This window comes from Cannabis sativa, chromosome 5, assembly GCF_029168945.1.
Source record: "Cannabis sativa cultivar Pink pepper isolate KNU-18-1 chromosome 5, ASM2916894v1, whole genome shotgun sequence".
NCBI lineage: Eukaryota > Viridiplantae > Streptophyta > Magnoliopsida > Rosales > Cannabaceae > Cannabis > Cannabis sativa.
Genome location: NC_083605.1, coordinates 5,929,121 through 5,947,141, shown reverse-complemented (window position 1 = coordinate 5,947,141; position 18,021 = coordinate 5,929,121). Strand labels below are relative to the sequence as shown.

The 18,021-nt window shown below is 34.5% G+C and overlaps 3 protein-coding genes across 3 annotated transcripts; 1 reads left to right on the top strand and 2 right to left on the bottom strand.

The window, feature by feature from the left end:
• Window positions 1-4,657: 4,657 nt before the first annotated feature.
• LOC115700331 (MFP1 attachment factor 1-like) lies at window positions 4,658-5,542 on the bottom strand. The gene has a single exon (XM_061115322.1). It carries the CDS (start codon window positions 5,358-5,360, stop codon window positions 4,866-4,868), a length of 495 nt encoding a protein of 164 aa, XP_060971305.1. The 5' UTR covers window positions 5,361-5,542; the 3' UTR covers window positions 4,658-4,865.
• A 720-nt stretch (window positions 5,543-6,262) lies between these two features.
• On the top strand, window positions 6,263-10,352 carry LOC115717228 (mitochondrial carrier protein MTM1). Its single transcript, XM_030646199.2, has 11 exons — window positions 6,263-6,410; window positions 6,534-6,802; window positions 7,057-7,146; window positions 7,413-7,541; window positions 8,213-8,272; window positions 8,400-8,570; window positions 8,729-8,831; window positions 8,974-9,065; window positions 9,154-9,303; window positions 9,429-9,487; window positions 9,727-10,352. Exons 2-11 carry the CDS (start codon window positions 6,551-6,553, stop codon window positions 9,857-9,859), a joined length of 1,239 nt encoding a protein of 412 aa, XP_030502059.1. The 5' UTR covers window positions 6,263-6,410; window positions 6,534-6,550; the 3' UTR covers window positions 9,860-10,352.
• A 10-nt stretch (window positions 10,353-10,362) lies between these two features.
• On the bottom strand, window positions 10,363-14,457 carry LOC115717498 (cation/H(+) antiporter 4-like). The gene is made up of 3 exons (XM_061115321.1): window positions 13,984-14,457; window positions 11,847-12,848; window positions 10,363-11,773 (listed from the first exon to the last, which is right to left on the bottom strand). Exons 1-3 carry the CDS (start codon window positions 14,221-14,223, stop codon window positions 10,637-10,639), a joined length of 2,379 nt encoding a protein of 792 aa, XP_060971304.1. The 5' UTR covers window positions 14,224-14,457; the 3' UTR covers window positions 10,363-10,636.
• Window positions 14,458-18,021: the final 3,564 nt, after the last annotated feature.

Genomic DNA, 18,021 nt, shown 5'->3' with positions numbered 1-18,021 from the left:
CGACACTGACCTTATAAGACAGCGTTACTAAGTTAAGTCATGAAATATGAAATAATGGGTTACACTCACAAAGTGCAACTAAGCTTCATAATGGTTAGTTGTTAACTTGACCAAACAACAATACTTTATATTTTGAAAAGAAAATATGAGATATTAAGTTTCAAAATTATAAAGATGAGATCAGTCTCATAGGCTCAATGCAATTTACTCGATACCAACTCTAAGGCGGCGATCAATTGTCAAAGAGTTTTTGTAACGCCCTAACTAGCCTAGGCGTGTTAACGTGATTTTAAACTTGTTGTACAGCTCGTTGCTAATTAACGAGGTTAATGAAAAAAGTGATTAATTAAAATTTGCTTATTTAATTAAAAATTTATAATATTACATACAAAATATTTCGGGATCCCGTTTACAAAAGATTTCTATTCCTTTACAAAATATTTGTCGCCCAACGACTAACAACAAAAGCCTTGATGTCCCGAGTATCGTACGCTCCAGGCCTAACCGCCCCGACATGTACAATCTTCATCTGCTCGTCCTCACGGCTCCTCAGCTTTAGCCTTGCCCTTACCTACACATAAACATAGCACTGTGAGTTGACAGACTCAGTAAGAAAAGCATAAATCATATAACATACATATATCCCGAATTATGATCAGACACCCATACCCCTAACCATAACCCTAATCCCCGTGTCCCACATGGTACTGAGTCTAGAACGTTCGTACGACAGTACTATTGACCATAATATCAGCCTATACTCGGTACGCTAGTCATACTCTAGCCGTACCGATGTGATACTGTCAAATAGTACGGTGCTATTGACCATAATATCAGCCTATACTCGGTACGCTAGTCATACTCTAGCCGTACCGATGTGATACTGTCAAATAGTACGGTGCTATTGACCATAATATCAGCCTATACTCGGTACGCTAGTCATACTCTAGCCGTACCGATGTGATACTGTCAAATATCATGAACGCCAATATACACATCTAATGTAATCTAAGGCTTACTAACATGCACGCTAAACATGTAAATACATATGCATACTGTTATACTAATCTTACCTCGATTCCGAATTTAGGTGTGCCGGTCAACCTGAGTGGAACAATCTGCTCGACGAATTACAGGCTCCTAAATCACATCAATCACAACACTGATAAGTGACATGCTAAATCACTTCCTGGGGACTTAAACTTAAAACTAAAAGTTTCCCTATCGATGAATAACATGGCAATACCCTAAATAACACAAAAATGGGAAAAACTAGGGTTCCCAAAATTGCCCAACCAGTAGACCAGTTCCCCAACTGGAATTCCGGTTCTGGGAAAAATTCCTGGAAGCCAACCGGAATTCCGGTTCCTACAGGCCTCTCTGAACCGGAATTCCGGTTCAGTGCAAGAATGACCAAAATTTTCATAACTCGACCAATTCAACCCCAATCCAATCCAAACTTTCCAAACCTGTTCTATACAACCTAGAGAATATTTTTAAGGCAATAAAATAACCACCCAAGTACAGAATCAAAATCCACCATTAAAGCTCCAAGTTTGAGTTCAAAACTCAAACTTGGTTAAATCTAACCAACAATCAACAAAACCTATTTGAATCCACATAACTAAACATATTTAAGCTTCAGATAACAACACTAAACAATAACAGCAGCTACAGCAAGCAAATCCTCAAAACATGCAACTTTCACTTACTTACAATTCAAGAAACTCAAGAAAACAAAGTCAAAAGCTTACCTAGAGCTTAAGCACTCCAAATTCTTGCAGAAACTTGCTGGAAAAACACAAAGAAACACCCAACCCTAGCGGCTCTAAGGGGGCCGAAAGAGAGAGTGAGCTTGAGAGAGAAAATGAGATTTTTTTTCTAACTTTCTATTTTCTTTCATGCAAATGAAGTAAAATAATATTAATCTAAGTTTAATATCAGCTTAAAATCATTAAAATCAGATTTAAAACTTAATAATAAATCCCCACTAAAAGACAAAACTCAAAAGGTAAAAAGACCATAATGATCTTGCCCATAATAAAGAGTCATACAAATCACTTAGGGTATTTTGGGAAAACTCTAAATTCCCTACTAATCCCGACATTCTCAATGTCTAACTAAACTGCGTCGCTATACAAAAATACTAAGATGTGATTCTACTGAGCCATACACCGCATTCTAATGTTGTCGGGCGCCGAACATGCAAAAATATGAAATTTCTATATATGACATATAAAATGCATTCTGAATTCAAATAAATCATCATAAATTAATAATTGAGAATTAATAACTAATTTCATAATTAAATCCTAATTATCTGCTAATTTCCAAATTAAAGCTAAGCGGTCTTTACAGTTTTATATATTGTGGAATAACTTAAACAATATTTTATGTATTTTATCTTGTGCTAATGCATCACGTTTACATTAATTTTAAAATAATATTTATAATTCAAGTATAACCATTATGTCATCTTAATTTATTTCAAAAATGTCTACTATATCAAATTTTCTTATTATTTTATTAGAAATTGAAAAACTGAATGGTGAATATTTTCATTAATGAAAATCTAATCTAAATTTGATGGTAGTTTGTGAGAACCACAAATTTGTCCTAACTGAGTAATGTCTCTGTAGGAACTCATGTATTGCAAGTGATAAGGCTAATACATGAGGCAGAGATACAAGAATCTATCGTAAACAAGAGGACTCAAGTATGCATTATTCTTGAGTCGCTTTACTCGTTGCTTCAAAGTGTTCACTATAAACTATGTGATGAACAAGCTATAGTTCATTACATGACTCAATTATTAAACGAGTTAAATGTGTTTGAAAACCTTAACAAGGATAAGTCCTAAGGAAAGTGAGTTAAACAATGTTGAAACAAAGTCCTACTTTCCTTCTTACTTAGATAAGAAAAGGAAAGTGGACAATAAGGAGAACAACAGTAGCAAGCCTTAGCCGAAAGGCAAGAAGGCACCTAAAGCCAAGAAGAACAAAGCCAACCCTAAGTCCAAGGACAAGAAGGCAAAAGAAAAGTATTTCCACTATGGCGTGATGGAACACTGAAAGAGAAATTGTAACAAGTATCTCTCTAAGCTTAAAAATAGTAAATTCGATTTATTTATTCTTGAAGCTAATTTAATGGAAGATAATAAATCCTTATGGATTGTTGATTTTGGAGCCACTAATAATATTTATTCTTCAATGTAAATACTTGATTTGTCAAAAGAACTGGCTGATGGAAATGTGACCATAAGAGTGGGCAATGGAGCACAAGTGTCTGCCAAGTGTGTTGGCAAAATCCGTTAAAGTTTATTAATAATGAGATTATTATTTCCATATTTGGAACGCTAATTTGTTCTGCAAAACAGAGAAATAGACTTTAGGGAAAAAAACAAAAAAATACAAAAAAGGAAAAAAAATTACAAAAATACTTTGGGCCGGCCCATTAAACATTTATACAGTCCACATACAAATATTTACAAAAATACCACATGCACTAAGCCTTCAGCTGTACAGAGCGAACCATGAAGATGAAAATACGCGCTCGTTTCAAAACCGCAAAACAACCAAAATGAAACCAAAACGAGAAAAATACAACTATTAATTCTGGCAAAATCAATTGGAAAAGAATACCTGCAATGATCTAAACTGAAAATGACGAAAAAAAAATCAGAAAAACTGTGAAGAAACTGAAATTACACATTTGTTTTCTATTTTATTCGATCAAAATAACTCCCTCTAATATCGAAATCTATATTCATGAAATGTAGATCTGTAACAAACAGATTTGGAGCTCCCACTAAATCCAAAACAATGTATGATGTGAAAAATTTTAAAAAAAAACCTCATGAATAATACATCTACGTTATATACAGTTGCATTTTGATTTATTTTTTGTTTTGGTTGCCTTATAGTTGCATTATCGTTTTATGATAGTTTATATATTATGCAAGAATTTAATTTGATGGGGACTAAGAAATAGTAGTTATACATAGTAAGTTTTGTGCAAATAGTTGCATATTAATTTTATAGTGAAATAACATATGCAAGTAGCAAAACTATAACAAAACTACAAAACAACTGTATGCAAGTGCAAATAGTTGCCTAATAGTTGCATTATCGTTTTATGATAGTTTACATATTATGCAAGAATTTAATTTGATGGGGACTAAGAAATAGTAGTTATACATAGTAAATTTTGTGCAAATAGTTGCATATTAATTTTATAGTGAAATAACATATGCCAGTAGCAAAACTATAATAAAACTACAAAACAACTGTATGCAAGTGCAAATAGTTGCCTTATAGTTGCATTATCGTTTCATGATAGTTTATATATTATGCAAGAATTTAATTTGATGGGGACTAAAAAATAGTAGTTATACATAGTAAGTTTTGTGCAAATAGTTGCATATTAATAGCAGGACTTTAAAACCATGGATAATTCCAATAGTTTCTGAGATCATCAGGAGCTGAACTTGAACATCAAATTTTGTTAGTACTTATCAACAAGACACAATCAATCAATTTGTTATCATATTCTAAATTTCAAAGAAGATACTCCTAAATTTCATTATTTCAGCTAATATGAGCATCATTTTTTCCAAATTCAATATAATCTAGAACAAGTAATTATAGCAAAAGCATAATTAAAGGTCAAACACAAAACAACACTTTTGATTATAACAGCTCTGCACAAGGGAAACTCCTGAAATTCAACTCCAATTTAACCAATATCTGACAAAGAACAATCAATGAAAATAAACAAAAAAAAAAACCCCTAGAACTTATAAGAAGAAGAACCTAATATGCATTGGATTGTAAAATAAAAGCTCAGAATCACTAGAGATAGACAGATCAAGAAGATGCCTCGTTATTCTCAACATTCGAATCAACGGAACCCCCAGTTTCGGGCTGTGAAGCACCATCAGCAGAGGAGGAGGAGGCGGCAGCCCTAGCTTTGACGACATCAAGCATTCGCTTACTGACCTCCTTGGAGTAAACCTGGAGAATCTGAATGCCATCATCCTCGGAGGCAGAAGCGGAGCTAGCGGCGGATGAAAAGGCCTCCTCTTCAATGATGCGGGCGGTGTAGGAGGATTCTTCGGGAGGAGTGGTACCGTAGCGATTAGAGAGAACGGAAGGGGTGGAAAGGGTCTCAATGAGACGGTTCACCACGGCGTCTCGAGTGCGCTGGCTCGGTGGCCATATACTGAATGTGGCTTGGCTGCTCGGCTTCTTTGTGGTGGTCGATTCTAGGGACTCATTCGCCGGAGCCTCCATTGTTGAGTCTTGATCTGAGACTGTGTTTGAAGACGGAGGGGTTATGGCGGAGGTCTCTTCGTCTGCCATTGTTATCTCGAGTAATTTCTTCCTACTTCAATAATGGCTGAAATGAAATGAAATAGAGATTGTGTGTGCAAGTGGTAAAAGTGTAATAAAATAAACTTAAAGTGTATAAAAGTTGCTTTTACCGTGTTGTAGTATATATGTAATAAAGTTAGCCTTTTGTATTTTTAGTGTAAAAATTTCTAGACTTTATGTGGCCAATCGTAGTGAGCAATTAATTTTAAATAATAAATTGTTTACAGTAGCATTGCCTCAACAAAATAAAAGGCAAAAAGTTTCAAATGATGATGAAACGTATCTATGACATCTACGTTTAGGCCATATTGGCTTAGACAGAATTAACTGATTAACAAAGAAAGGTCCTATAAGGAAAATAAAAGTTGAAACTCTTCCGATATACGAGTCTTATTTAGAAAGAAAAATGGCTAAAAGATCTTTTCTGTAAAATGCAATAGAGTCAAAAAAAAAGAAAACTTGAGCTTATTCACACTAATGTGTATGAATGAATCTATCAATATTTAAACTCGAGGTGTTTATGAATACTTCGTCACTTTTATTAACGATTATTCGAGATACAGTCATATTTACTTAAAAACTAAAAATTAATTTGAAATTTTTAGAAAGTTTAAATTATCTTTAACTAAAATTACGATGCGGACTAATAAAAAATTAACATCTAATAGATCAGTTAGAAAAAAGAACTACCATACTTACAAAACACATGACCTTGTGGACTTTTATCAGTAATTTTCAAAATTAAAGACTTATCTACATAACCATAAATTTTTAGGATTTTCCCATAAATAAATAATATTGTGTTTTTTTTAGGGTTCAATATTTGAACAACAGAAGAGAGTTCTCCTCCACTAGTTTTCATTTGCTTGGGACCAAAGAAATAATTTTATAATCTAAAAAAGAAAAACAATTAGGTTTAACCCTCAAATTAACTCATTTCTCACAGTTGTATTGTATGCGACAACACACACACATACACCTCTTTAGGTTCTTTCCCTTTCCTTACTCTCTTCTTCGTCTTCTCCTTCTTTCTTCCTGGTAAGTCTTTTTTTTTCCTCCAAGGAATCGGGAAAGTGTTTTGATTATTTGTTTTATAAAAAAAATAAAGTTTTTTTTTGTTCTTTACATAAAAAAATTCCAACTTTTTGATCCCAATTTCAGAGAGAGGATACTAGAAGATGGTGGAATTAGAGGAGACTCATAATAATAATAATAATCCATGGATAACTGCTGAGCAAATCCCTAATGTGGAAATTCATTCTGAATCGACCTTTTTGGAGAGAGATGATGCGGCTGGGTTTTCGGCTACCAAGCTTCCCAACTCCACAACCGTGTCTGATTGGAAACTGGGTATTGCCGAGCGAGCTCTCTCTGCAGCTGGTGCTGCCTTCCTTTCCGCCATTATTGTAAACCCTCTTGATGTTGTCAAGGTATGTAACATGTTCCTTTGTTTGATCAAGTTCTCTGGCAAAACTGAATGAGGGTTATTTTGTAATTAGGGAAATTTGTTTAAAGTTATGGTTTTTTGTTTAGTTAACTATAACACCTTCATTTATATAGTGCTTGAAATTGTATATAGTGTACATCTTTATGTTTTTTGATTAGATTATGATCAATGTTTAATCTAACTACTTGTGAGTTCTATAAATTGAACTGATGAACATTCCCACCTCATATTTTCCAGACAAGGCTGCAAGCTCAGGCAGCTGGGGTTGCCTATTCTCACCCATTAAGTAATATCACAAGTCGGATGGCTTTTTTTGGCCCAAGCATGGTATGAATGTAATTCTCAATGGATTTCTGTTGTGTACAATCTTATGTTAACCATTATAGCTGAACTAGTCGAGGTTATGTAGTATGGTTTTTAACTTCTATTAAGCCAGTGCCATGGAGATTTCTTATTATGAACTAGCTTATAGGTTCTATGGCTCGTATATGCTCAAGCAATTTCGTATGATTCTACTAGTTGGTGCTCATGAGTTCTTATATCCTCTACCGGTATCTGTATCTATTAACTTTGTTTTATCTTATGGTTTGCAGATGTTTGCAGATTTAAGGTGTTCACCATCATGTGCACATGCGGGTGTCCATGGTACTGTATCAATATGCCCTCCACATTGTTTTCGATATAAAGGAACACTAGATGTCTTTAACAAAATCATTCGACAGGTTGGTATTTTCTCCTGTTCCAATCTTAGCCTTGGTATTTTCTTTCTCTCACGCTGTTCCAATTTTAAAGTTGGTCCTTATATATTCATGTGAAAAAGGGTTAGCCTGATTGTTCTAAAATATTGTTGGACTCTAAACTGCATTAATTGTCTTTGGGCACTGATTTACATTGCTTTAGATTTGTTTATATACTGCCAATGAGTGTGTGTGGTCTGGGGTGAAGTCCATGACTCCATGTAAATGTATCTTTCAAAACAGAGGAAAGATGATATCGATTTCCATTGTGGTATGGATTGTATGATGTGAAAAAGGGTTAGCCTGATTGTTAAAATATTGTTGGACTCTAAACTGCGTTAATTGTCTTTTCGGCTACTGATTTACATTGCTTTAGATTTGTTTGTATACTGCCAATGAGTGTGTGTGGTTCTGGGGTGAAGTGCATGACTCCATGTAAATGTATATTTCAAAACAGAGGAAAGACGATATTTGATTTCCATTGTGGTATGAATTGTATGATATGATTCATTTGGTTTATGGATTAAAAAAAATCTACACTTGATGTTTAATATTTATGTTAAGGCTGTCTATCTGTTTATAAGTTCCTATTTAGTTTACTGGGTTTTGCATTCAGTTTTATTTTGGGATGTATTTTTATTGGATTTATATTGCAGGAAGGATTTTCAAGACTTTGGAGAGGCACAAATGCTGGTCTTGCGCTGGCTGTACCAACAGTAAGTTCTATAATTGCTTGTTAACTGGTTGTTATTACATTTTCTTTGTATCTGCCATTGTAAACTGTACATGCTTGTATGCTTTGTGATCTTGATACAAGATTCTTGTTTATCTTTGGTTAATCAGGTTGGGATCTACCTGCCTTGTTATGACATATTTCGAAATTGGTTAGAGGTACTTAGCATCCAGAATGCACCAATCATGACTCCTTATGTCCCTTTAGTGGCTGGATCATTGGCTCGCTCATTGGCTTGTGCAACTTGCTATCCTATTGAGCTTGCAAGAACACGCATGCAGGTAAACCTGATTTTGATGCCTCTGTTATGGTTATTGTTTATTCTGGTCTATATTTTGTATTTTCATGTGCAAGAGATCTCTCTCCAGTTATTGTCTTTGATTATTGACTTTTGCGGATCTCTTTGCTTATTTTATTCACCACTTTGTTTGATGAATAGGCTTCTAAGGTGACTCAATGTGGCGTGAAGCCTCCTGGCGTCTGGAAGACTTTATTTGAGATTCTATCTCATGTCAAAACCACAAATAATATGCAAGAAAACTGTAAGTCAATTTTCTACAGTGGTAACATTCATCGTGTAAACTGTTTTTCACAGCAGAAGTATTAGGATTAGGATTACCTATGTTTGAGGAAGCAGCAAATTATGTGTCCACTTTTATGATTGATGTAGCTTTCTTGTTACAGTGAAAGGCTACCGTGTCCTCTGGACAGGCATGGGAGCACAGCTTGCACGTGATGTTCCCTTCTCCGCTATCTGTTGGTCTACCCTTGAGCCCGTGAGTTTATTTTTCTAATTATTATTTAGGTTTTGTTTTTGCTGCTTGTTTTGGTAGTTAACATTTTCCCCACCTTCTCTATGTACAGATCAGGAGAAAACTTCTTTGTCTAGTTGGTGATGATACCAGCGTTGCAAGTGTACTGGGTGCAAATTTTTCTGCCGGGTTTGTGGCAGGAAGTCTTGCTGCTGCTGCTACATGTCCACTAGATGTTGCGAAAACCCGAAAACAGATTGAGGTTCATTCTTTATCCCATTCAGTTAGAATCTGATGACTTGATAGTAAGGCTTCCATTGACAAATATTGTTTAACTTTGCCACCTTTTCTCATTTACTGTTTTGTATTCCCCTTTCAAATTCACAGAAGGATCCAGTCAGGGCATTGCAAATGACAACCACACGAACACTAAAGGAAGTTTGGAGGTATTTTTTTCTTAATTTATAAACAAGTATCTTCACTATGAAATCATAAATTTGGAAGAAATCAGATTCATGTCACTGCTATGTTCTGAATCATTAGCCAATAAAAATTCAAATGTTTCTCCGTTTCATAATGGTGATCTATAGTATAGTGGGTGTTAAGTGGAAATGAAATTTCTATTTATTAGGTGTCTGGTGAACATCTCTCTCAATTGACTGATGCATTTTGTTAATTTGGACAGGGTTGGAGGGATGAAAGGACTTTTTACCGGTGTTGGTCCTCGTGTTGGACGCGCAGGTCCTTCTGTTGGTATTGTGATTTCATTCTATGAAGTTGTGAAGTATGTGCTAAATAACCGCTATGCTACTTCATGATAGAGAAAAAAACACTTCAAGACGGGGATTTTCAAACATAACAAAAAACTCGTTACAGAGATGCTGGATCTGTTTCTCGCAACATTTTTGTTCAAGCGTACTTAGTTGACTTGGAGTTCAGTGAGACAACATTCATACGCGGACGGCTAGTAGTTTTCGTCCAAAGGGTAGGATACAGATAACAACAATGTCAATAATGTTATAGATACTATAAAGTTTTTGGAAACTCTTTTTCCCTAATGCTAATTAGGTACTCAGCAATTTTGTCCCTTCAGTTGAGCCGAAGTTTTGTTATTATCTGTTCTTCAGTTGATAAAATTTTTCCTGGGATAATCTCAGTTTTGCAATGTAATAGAAAGTACTAATGCTAACAATAAACCTCAAAAAACCACATTGTTAAATTTGGGTGGTTAAGATTTCATGTACACCCAAGGTTACTTAGAAAATAAATAAAGAAATATAGCTGGGTCAATCATTGTTGATTGATTATACACATTGGATTTTAAAGAACATTTGAAAACAAAGATTGATGATTTACAAAGTACAAATTCTTCTCACTTATTAGCATTAATGCAAACCAATTCCCATGATTAGATATGTGGAGCTATTTAATCTTTCTACAGAAAAACATGCATGTTGCACTAATTTACAACTGGGAAAGATGTAGAGACTACAGAGCCAGCTTTAGGCCAAAATGTGGAGAGCAGTAGAGCAAGAGCAAATGGTCTATGCATGGAGAGCTAATAATAAAAGAACAGCTTATAAAGTATAAACTTGTTAATCAGTTTCTATTTCTTGTTGTTGAATCACCAGTACAGAAGCTTTGCCATGAATATCCATGGAGGCAAGCAAGTCTCCGATGATTCCTAGCTCTGGAAACTCGGTCCATCCAATGTCAAGACCTGAAATTTGGCGGCTGCCTCTGCTGTGACATCTCCCAGTTATGACAAGATCAAACTCATCAACTAAACCTCTTACAACAGAAGCCATTTCAGTCCCATCATTCACAACCTCTTGAACATAATCAATGTATTGAGCTGAATTCAAATTTCTGTATTTAAAATCTTTCAACAACTCAGCATCCAGAATGATATCCCACTTCTTATCCTCATCAACTTCTTCCTCATCCGGGCCAATAAGATGGATCACATGAAGCCTCACACTCGAACCCATCGCCATGCGCTTTGCATAAGTTAATGCGTCCCTATCATCTTTGCCACCCAAGAACACCATAGCAACCGAGTACCTATAAGTATCTTGTGATGAAAGCAAGGGTCCCGCTCGTCCTGAATTCGACCTAGTCACGAGAATCCCAACTGAACATGGAGCCCTTTCGAGCACGCTGTTGTTCAAGGCCCTTAACATGCCATCATCCAATTCAACATGTCCATCTGGTGACCATTTTCGATGAAAGGGTAAGATCATAAGAGAGGTGAGCTTGTCTAAGGCCATAATGCAAATGTCCTCATACATTAACTTCCGAGGAGAAACTGCTGTGAACACATTCACTTGTACAGCATCCCAATTGCTATTCTCAAAGAGCTTAAAAGAAAGGATCACATTATGAGAGTATGAGACTTGTGAAAGAGCCTTCTTTTGAACTTGGTGTGAGATAAAAATTGGAGAAGCTCTTCCTATAAGCTCAATTAGGTGAAGAACATAAACACCAATGGGAGCTTCTTTAGTTGGGCATGAAGCATCAAGCAAATTAATCATGGCTGGAATGTCATCAGGCCTGTGAATGCAGACAAGTACTCGAAACTCCGAATCGGGTTTCAAGTGCATGATGTTCCTCTTCTGATACCCTGCATATTTTCTAGATGGATCGTAGAGAAACTTCACTGAAAGTGGTACTATTATGGCTAAACATAAGATACTTATTACAAGTAAATTGTAAACCGATTCAGATATACTCTGCATTTGATAATTACCCATTGTTAGTAAAACTATCAAAAGTAATATGGTACATCATAATAGCAACACTTACATCAGTATCTCTAAATGAGGTGTAGAGGCCTATTTGAACAGTGCCTTGAGTAGTCATAATGAAAGATAGTACCCAAGAATCGAGCCTTGGCATGTCATAGATAAAGCAAGCTATATAGCAGGCAACGAATTTGGCTATGTTAGTGACCATAACAAGGATTATGTTAGTTGTCATGAGATTATCAAACACAAATTTTCTCAAATCGACTCTCAACACAGATGTGCTAACAAAAAGTGGGACAAAAACTCCAGTGACAAAGCAATCAAGCTTAGCAACAATAGCAGATCCTAAAGGGGGTCCATCTGGTATAGCCAATAATCCCAAAACATAAGGCCCCATGAAAATTTGTTGATCAAGTAAGTCTGAAATAAGACAAGAGAGTAAAGCCAAGGCAATAATGGTGTAGACATAAATATCCTTAACAGGCCTTCCTTCAGGTGTTTTTCTAATGATGAAAAACATTAAAGGCCTAATTACAAAAGCAGAGACTAGAATGAATGCCATTGTTGCTGAAGTGTCTATAATGGCTTTTCTTAAAGAATCCATTGAAACTCTAATCATGAGAAAAGAAGCTGTGAGAAAGAAACTGATGGTGTCACTAACCATGGCTGAAGACATAGACAAACGACCAATTTCTGAGTTGAGAAGATTGAGATCTGATATGAGATTAGAAATGACAGGAAATGGGACAAGACATTGTGTTACGAAAACAAAAGAGAGTTTGTTCTTATCTGGAAGTGTTAGGTGTTGTGCTATGAATTCTTTGGTTATTAATCCACACAAAAATGGGACAAAAAGTGTGGCAACACCAATTGTGACAGTCTTTGTTCCTGACTTTGTAACTAGTCCAATGTTCATTTTGACACCAATGGTGAAAAGGAATAGAGCATAACCAAACATTGATAAAGTGGCAAGGATTTGTTGACCAGTTGGAGTGAATAGAGTCTCGTCTCTTGGGTTTCCATGTTTGTCTATTAGTACAAATCCCAGAACCAAACCAGTCTGCATTCATGCAAACCATAATTAATCAATATTATTATCATTATTCCTGATCAATGAAAAAATCCCACATGTTTGAAAAATTATGAATAATTTACTGCATATTTGACATCATAACTAAATAACTGCTTTTTGTATTTAAAATTGAAAATTGTTTTTGGAAAACAATTTAATTAGCTTGTTTGGCGTTGTTTTTTGAAAACAGTTTTCAGAAAACAATGTTACTAAAAACAAGAATTTTGAAAACAACAAAATATTATTTTCTGTTTTAAAAATCAATTCACTTTTGGTCAATATTGTTTTTAAAAAACACTAACTAAACATGACTTGTTTTTAAAAACTTCAAAAACTAGTTTTTGTTCTTTTTTAAAAATAATTTTTTGAAAACAAATAACAAAAAACAATACCAAACATGCTCTTAATATCTAAAAAACACGGTTGTACTACAAACAAATAAGTTTTGGCACCTTAAATAATTTGGAATTTCATTAGAATTTGTGAAAAGTTATCTATAGATATATGTATGATATTATATCAACTAATCTAGATTATAATTTTATATGAGTTGCTAAGTAGAATTACTTTTGCCCTTGGAAAAATTATATAACAATTTTTTTAGGCCGGAGGTTGTATATTAACTATAACAAATTAATGTCTCACAAATTTACACCTTTATATATATACAAATATATATTTATATAATTATAATTATTTATAAATGACTTTTGGGTATGAAAACACATGCAGCAATATTTTATTTATTTGTTTGTTTTTACTAACGAGATTCTTTATAGTTACAATCTTAAATTTGGATATTTTTTTTTTGGAGAATAGAGTTATTAATATTTTAGATTACCCTGTGTTAAAAAAATTTTTAAACCTATTTTCAGCACAATAAATTATTCAAAAAATTTCAAAATTTTACAAAATAATAATCTTGTAACTACATTGAACATAAAAAAAAATATTTTGACATTTGTTTTTAAATTGAGAAGATAAGAAAGAAGTTTTAATTAGGGCCTTTATTTGATAGTTTCTCCTGAAAATATGTAAGAAAGTGTGTATGTTTCAATAGATTTTGTATGTGATTAAACATATAATTGATTATTTTATAGAGATGTATATATTAGTTAGATACCAGAATATCAGAAGATAGCTTGGGAATTCCAAGACGCTTGAAGAGGAAATGGAAGGAGTGGGACATGCAGAATATCATGACTATCTGCAATTCCAGCTCTGGCAATGAATTTTTAAGCAACCCATTATCTTGATTCTGCTTCTTCCAAAACCCTTGGGAGTTTACCTGAGGAGGTAATTCAATGCATGTATTAAACGGTAAGTTGTTCAACCTATTTGGTGACTTATTACTTAGCTCCATCTAATCTTCTTCTTCTTCTTTCATTCACAATATCAAAATCATTGAATTCTGTAACACATTTTGGTCTCATCCATCCAACTTTTGATCATACATTATTTCAGATATGCTAAAATTATAACGAAACAAACAGGAAAAAGAATAAAATAAAATGATTGTTGAGAACATATTAGAGAGCTATTTTTGGAAACAAATTATTCTAGAGGACTAAAATAGGACCATACGTTGTAAAAGTATACTTTTGGTCAAATTCTTATTTGACCTTACTAGATACCAATTAATATTGACCATTGTTTATGCAGTTAACTTTTAATATCTAACGAAAATATTCTTTAATGGGACTTAGAAAAGCTAAACCCCATTTATAAATGTGGATATACATCAAGTATAGTTTTTTTTTTCCCTAATACATTAAGGTTTGAGAAATGATAAAAAATATCATTGGTGTCTAGCACCCTCTTACGTGTTAATATTGCTATTGGTCTAACTAAGTATCGAGTCCCATATAATTTAATGTAATAACTCTTAAGGAGTATCACTAGCCAATTGCAAGACGACACATCTAGAAGGTGCTAAGCACCACTGGTGCCCAATAACAATGTTCTTAAGGTTTAGTTTGATAGTGTTGTACTGTATTATATTCTATTGTATTGTGTTGAGTTGTATTATATTGTATAATATTATTTTAATACAATATAATATTTGGTATTAATAATTTGTATTAGGATATATAAATTAAATTATACTAAATTTACCATATATATGACCTCTACCCTGACCCCACCCTGCCCCATACCGATCCCCGGCGTAGGCTCGATCTCGGATGTGAACCCTAACCCTGGACTCAGACCCGAACCCCAGACCCCAGAACCACCCAGCCTTGGACCCATGCCCCAAAATTTGAACCTCAAATCAAACCCCAACCTTGGACCCCAGCCCTCAGCCCCCTGATCGGTCCCCAACTCTGAACCCTGGCCTCGAAACATTTCTAAATATTATAATACGTACAAATACAAACTACTTTTTTATGTAATAAATAATACATAATTAGTACATATAAAAATTTATTCAACCACATTCTTCTTGTTTAATGCAACATGACTCCTTATATAGTCTGCTAAACAAACCTTAGTTTGATTATGTTTTTGTTATTTAATGTGCTTCTAGTTTCCTCAATTAGTTGTAAGCGTGAATTGTCTCATTGTCCACATATACACTTGTATACTATACACATATATACAAGACATATATTTTTTTTTTGATAAAATACAAGACATATTTTTGTTGGTCCATAATTTTATTTATTTAAATATATATAAAAAAATAATATTTAAAAATATTATAAAATAAAAAAATAAAAATTTCAATTTCTTTTTCTTAAACTAGTAACCTCTTCTCCTTCCTCTTAGTCTTCTTCATCCACCATCATCACCACACCACAATTACCACTACTCCACAATCGCCACCACACCTTACCTGACATGCAATAGCAACGTTGCTTTTAAAATCCTTAAGTCCACCACCTGCTCCAATGCTTTAACAACTTCAACAAGCACCCCAAATGGAGTACATGTTGTGGAATTGCTCTGGAGAGAAAATCCAGAAGAAAAAAAATCATTATGTTAGAGTCTCTATATGTGTTACATATGAATATTTTTATTAGACACCATCACGCACCAACATCACTATGAGAAAAGGTCTTATATTGAACTGCACCAGTATTAATATAACACCTCATGAAGGTGCTAAGCACCATGGATTCCCTTTAAGATTACTCTATTGCATACTAGTCTTAGCTGCTTGTTTGTGTATATTAATCCACTGATATTTTAATGTAAATATATATTGTTGATCGAGATTTTTGGCAACCAAATATTTAATGTAATAATGATAGCTTAGGGAGAGTCAATGCATATATTTTTATGTGGTTCGGGCATTAATGGGTCGTAGTCCACGAGTCTTTATTATTAATAGGTGGGTGTTTCTTACAGAGAATATTTTTTGTGTTCTTTTTTTGATCCCCTCATAAATTTTGCTGAGGGATATTTATAGCGATTGGTAGGAAGAAGAAAGGTCTTAATTGTCTTTAAGTGCCATCCATGGGCATGCACAGGTTTCCAAAATATATAAAATAGGGCATGCACGTAGTAGGCTGTCTAGGCTTTAGGTGAGATTAGCCTTCATCCTTTCTTGATTGATGTGATTCTTCATAATGGAGCTATCACTTGCACCCTTAATTATCCTGTAATCACTAAAAGACGGGTTTATGACGTCTGACATGTCCTTTTATGGGTGTTCCCAGACGCTTTCCCCATGCTGCATTAAATGCGAGGTGGCCGTTCATCTCCAGTTTCGCTAGTCTGTAGGGGTTCATACGCCCTTCACCTCCCAGAGAGGAAGCAGGGCTGTTTTCTCATGTCTGGGAGCTTACCCTTAAACTTAGTTATTAGTTCCTTTAGAAGGGATCTGGTTAAATATTTTATTCATCTCCGAATAATGGGTCTTGGTTTGCCACGTGTCCCATGCTGAGACTGTCACGTATATTAAAAAACCTTGGGGCAACACGTATATTTAATATATTGTTACAAAAAAAAATTAATAATATCAACCACCTTGTGTTGGATCATGCCTTGCAATTTGGTTGTTCGATTATAGATTGGGTGTATGTTAAGATATGCTTAGATGAGTAATGCAGAGGATTAGTCACTAAAGGTATTTATGCATAGAAATTTCACAGAAGATTCTATTTTTTGCTTCACCTTTTGGCACCTTTCCACTTTGTTATGCATTTTATTTTTTCCAATGATTGTACTATGCCATCTGTCAATTTCTTTCTGTTGTAATCATCTTGTAATCATTGCCTATAAATGAATTTGTTCTCTCTCAACTATGATTTGAGCTGAGCTTTCTCAATTAATTATTTCTTGTATTATTTCTTAGTATTAGAGCTCGTGCTAAACCTATGCCATGTTAGCAATGAGCCAGACTCCACACGGAGGAAATCAACAACATGATGAAGGAAATGGTGTAGACCAATGAACCTTTGCTCATCTTAGCTCCCCTCAAGTCACTAATGACAACTCTCAATTAGAGTTCCAAATTGAATTTGCCAATTTCAGTAATGCACCATTCGGTAACACTCTTACACAACCCTTCCCCATTAAAATTGATAGGAACAACTATACACTCTGGAGGAATATCATCTTAACAATCATAAGAGGACATCAACTGGAAGGCTATGTGAATGGAACCAAACATCTTAGATTTGGGACCTGTACTGAATCTAGAATATAAAAGATGGATTATCTGTGATCAATTGTAAATGAGGTGACTTTATGGCTCCATGACAGAGGCAATCACAACTAAAGTGATGGGCTGCACAACATTAAGAGCACTCTGCGTAGCCCTAAGAAATTTTTATGGTGCTCATTCTTGTGCCAAATGGATGACACTCAAACATAAATCCAAACCATTCGTAAGAGAAGTACTTCAATGGTTGAGTATCTTCAACAAAAGAGATCCTGGGCTGATAGTTTGACACTTTTAGGAGATCCATACCCAAAGACTCACCTTATCTCAAATTTTGAGTGGTCAACTTTAACAACAACTATGGTTGTGTGTAGAGGCTCACACTATCACAATCAAAGTGCAGGTGATAGAGAAGGAAGCTCTAGCAAACGTAAAGGTAGGGTGGAAGAAACCCCAAATTAACTTTCCAAGTTTGTGGGCATTGTGGTCATTCTACTACCTTTTGCTATAATAAATATGATGAATCGTTTATGGGATCTTTACCTGGAAGCA

What these genes read in the sequence shown, in the direction of transcription:
- LOC115717498 (XM_061115321.1), bottom strand. Translation starts at nt 14,223, where the DNA reads ATGGAGCTAAGTAATAAGTCACCAAATAGGTTGAACAACTTACCGTTT. An exon ending in AGCTATCTTCTGATATTCTG is followed by an intron (nt 12,849 to 13,983) that starts GTATCTAACTAA and finishes GCATGAATGCAG; the next exon opens with ACTGGTTTGGTTCTGGGATT. An exon ending in CCTCATTTAGAGATACTGAT is followed by an intron (nt 11,774 to 11,846) that starts GTAAGTGTTGCT and finishes TATCAAATGCAG; the next exon opens with AGTATATCTGAATCGGTTTA.
- LOC115700331 (XM_061115322.1), bottom strand. Translation starts at nt 5,360, where the DNA reads ATGGCAGACGAAGAGACCTCCGCCATAACCCCTCCGTCTTCAAACACA.
- LOC115717228 (XM_030646199.2), top strand. Translation starts at nt 6,551, where the DNA reads ATGGTGGAATTAGAGGAGACTCATAATAATAATAATAATCCATGGATA. An exon ending in TTGCAAGAACACGCATGCAG is followed by an intron (nt 8,571 to 8,728) that starts GTAAACCTGATT and finishes TTTGATGAATAG; the next exon opens with GCTTCTAAGGTGACTCAATG. An exon ending in ACACTAAAGGAAGTTTGGAG is followed by an intron (nt 9,488 to 9,726) that starts GTATTTTTTTCT and finishes TAATTTGGACAG; the next exon opens with GGTTGGAGGGATGAAAGGAC.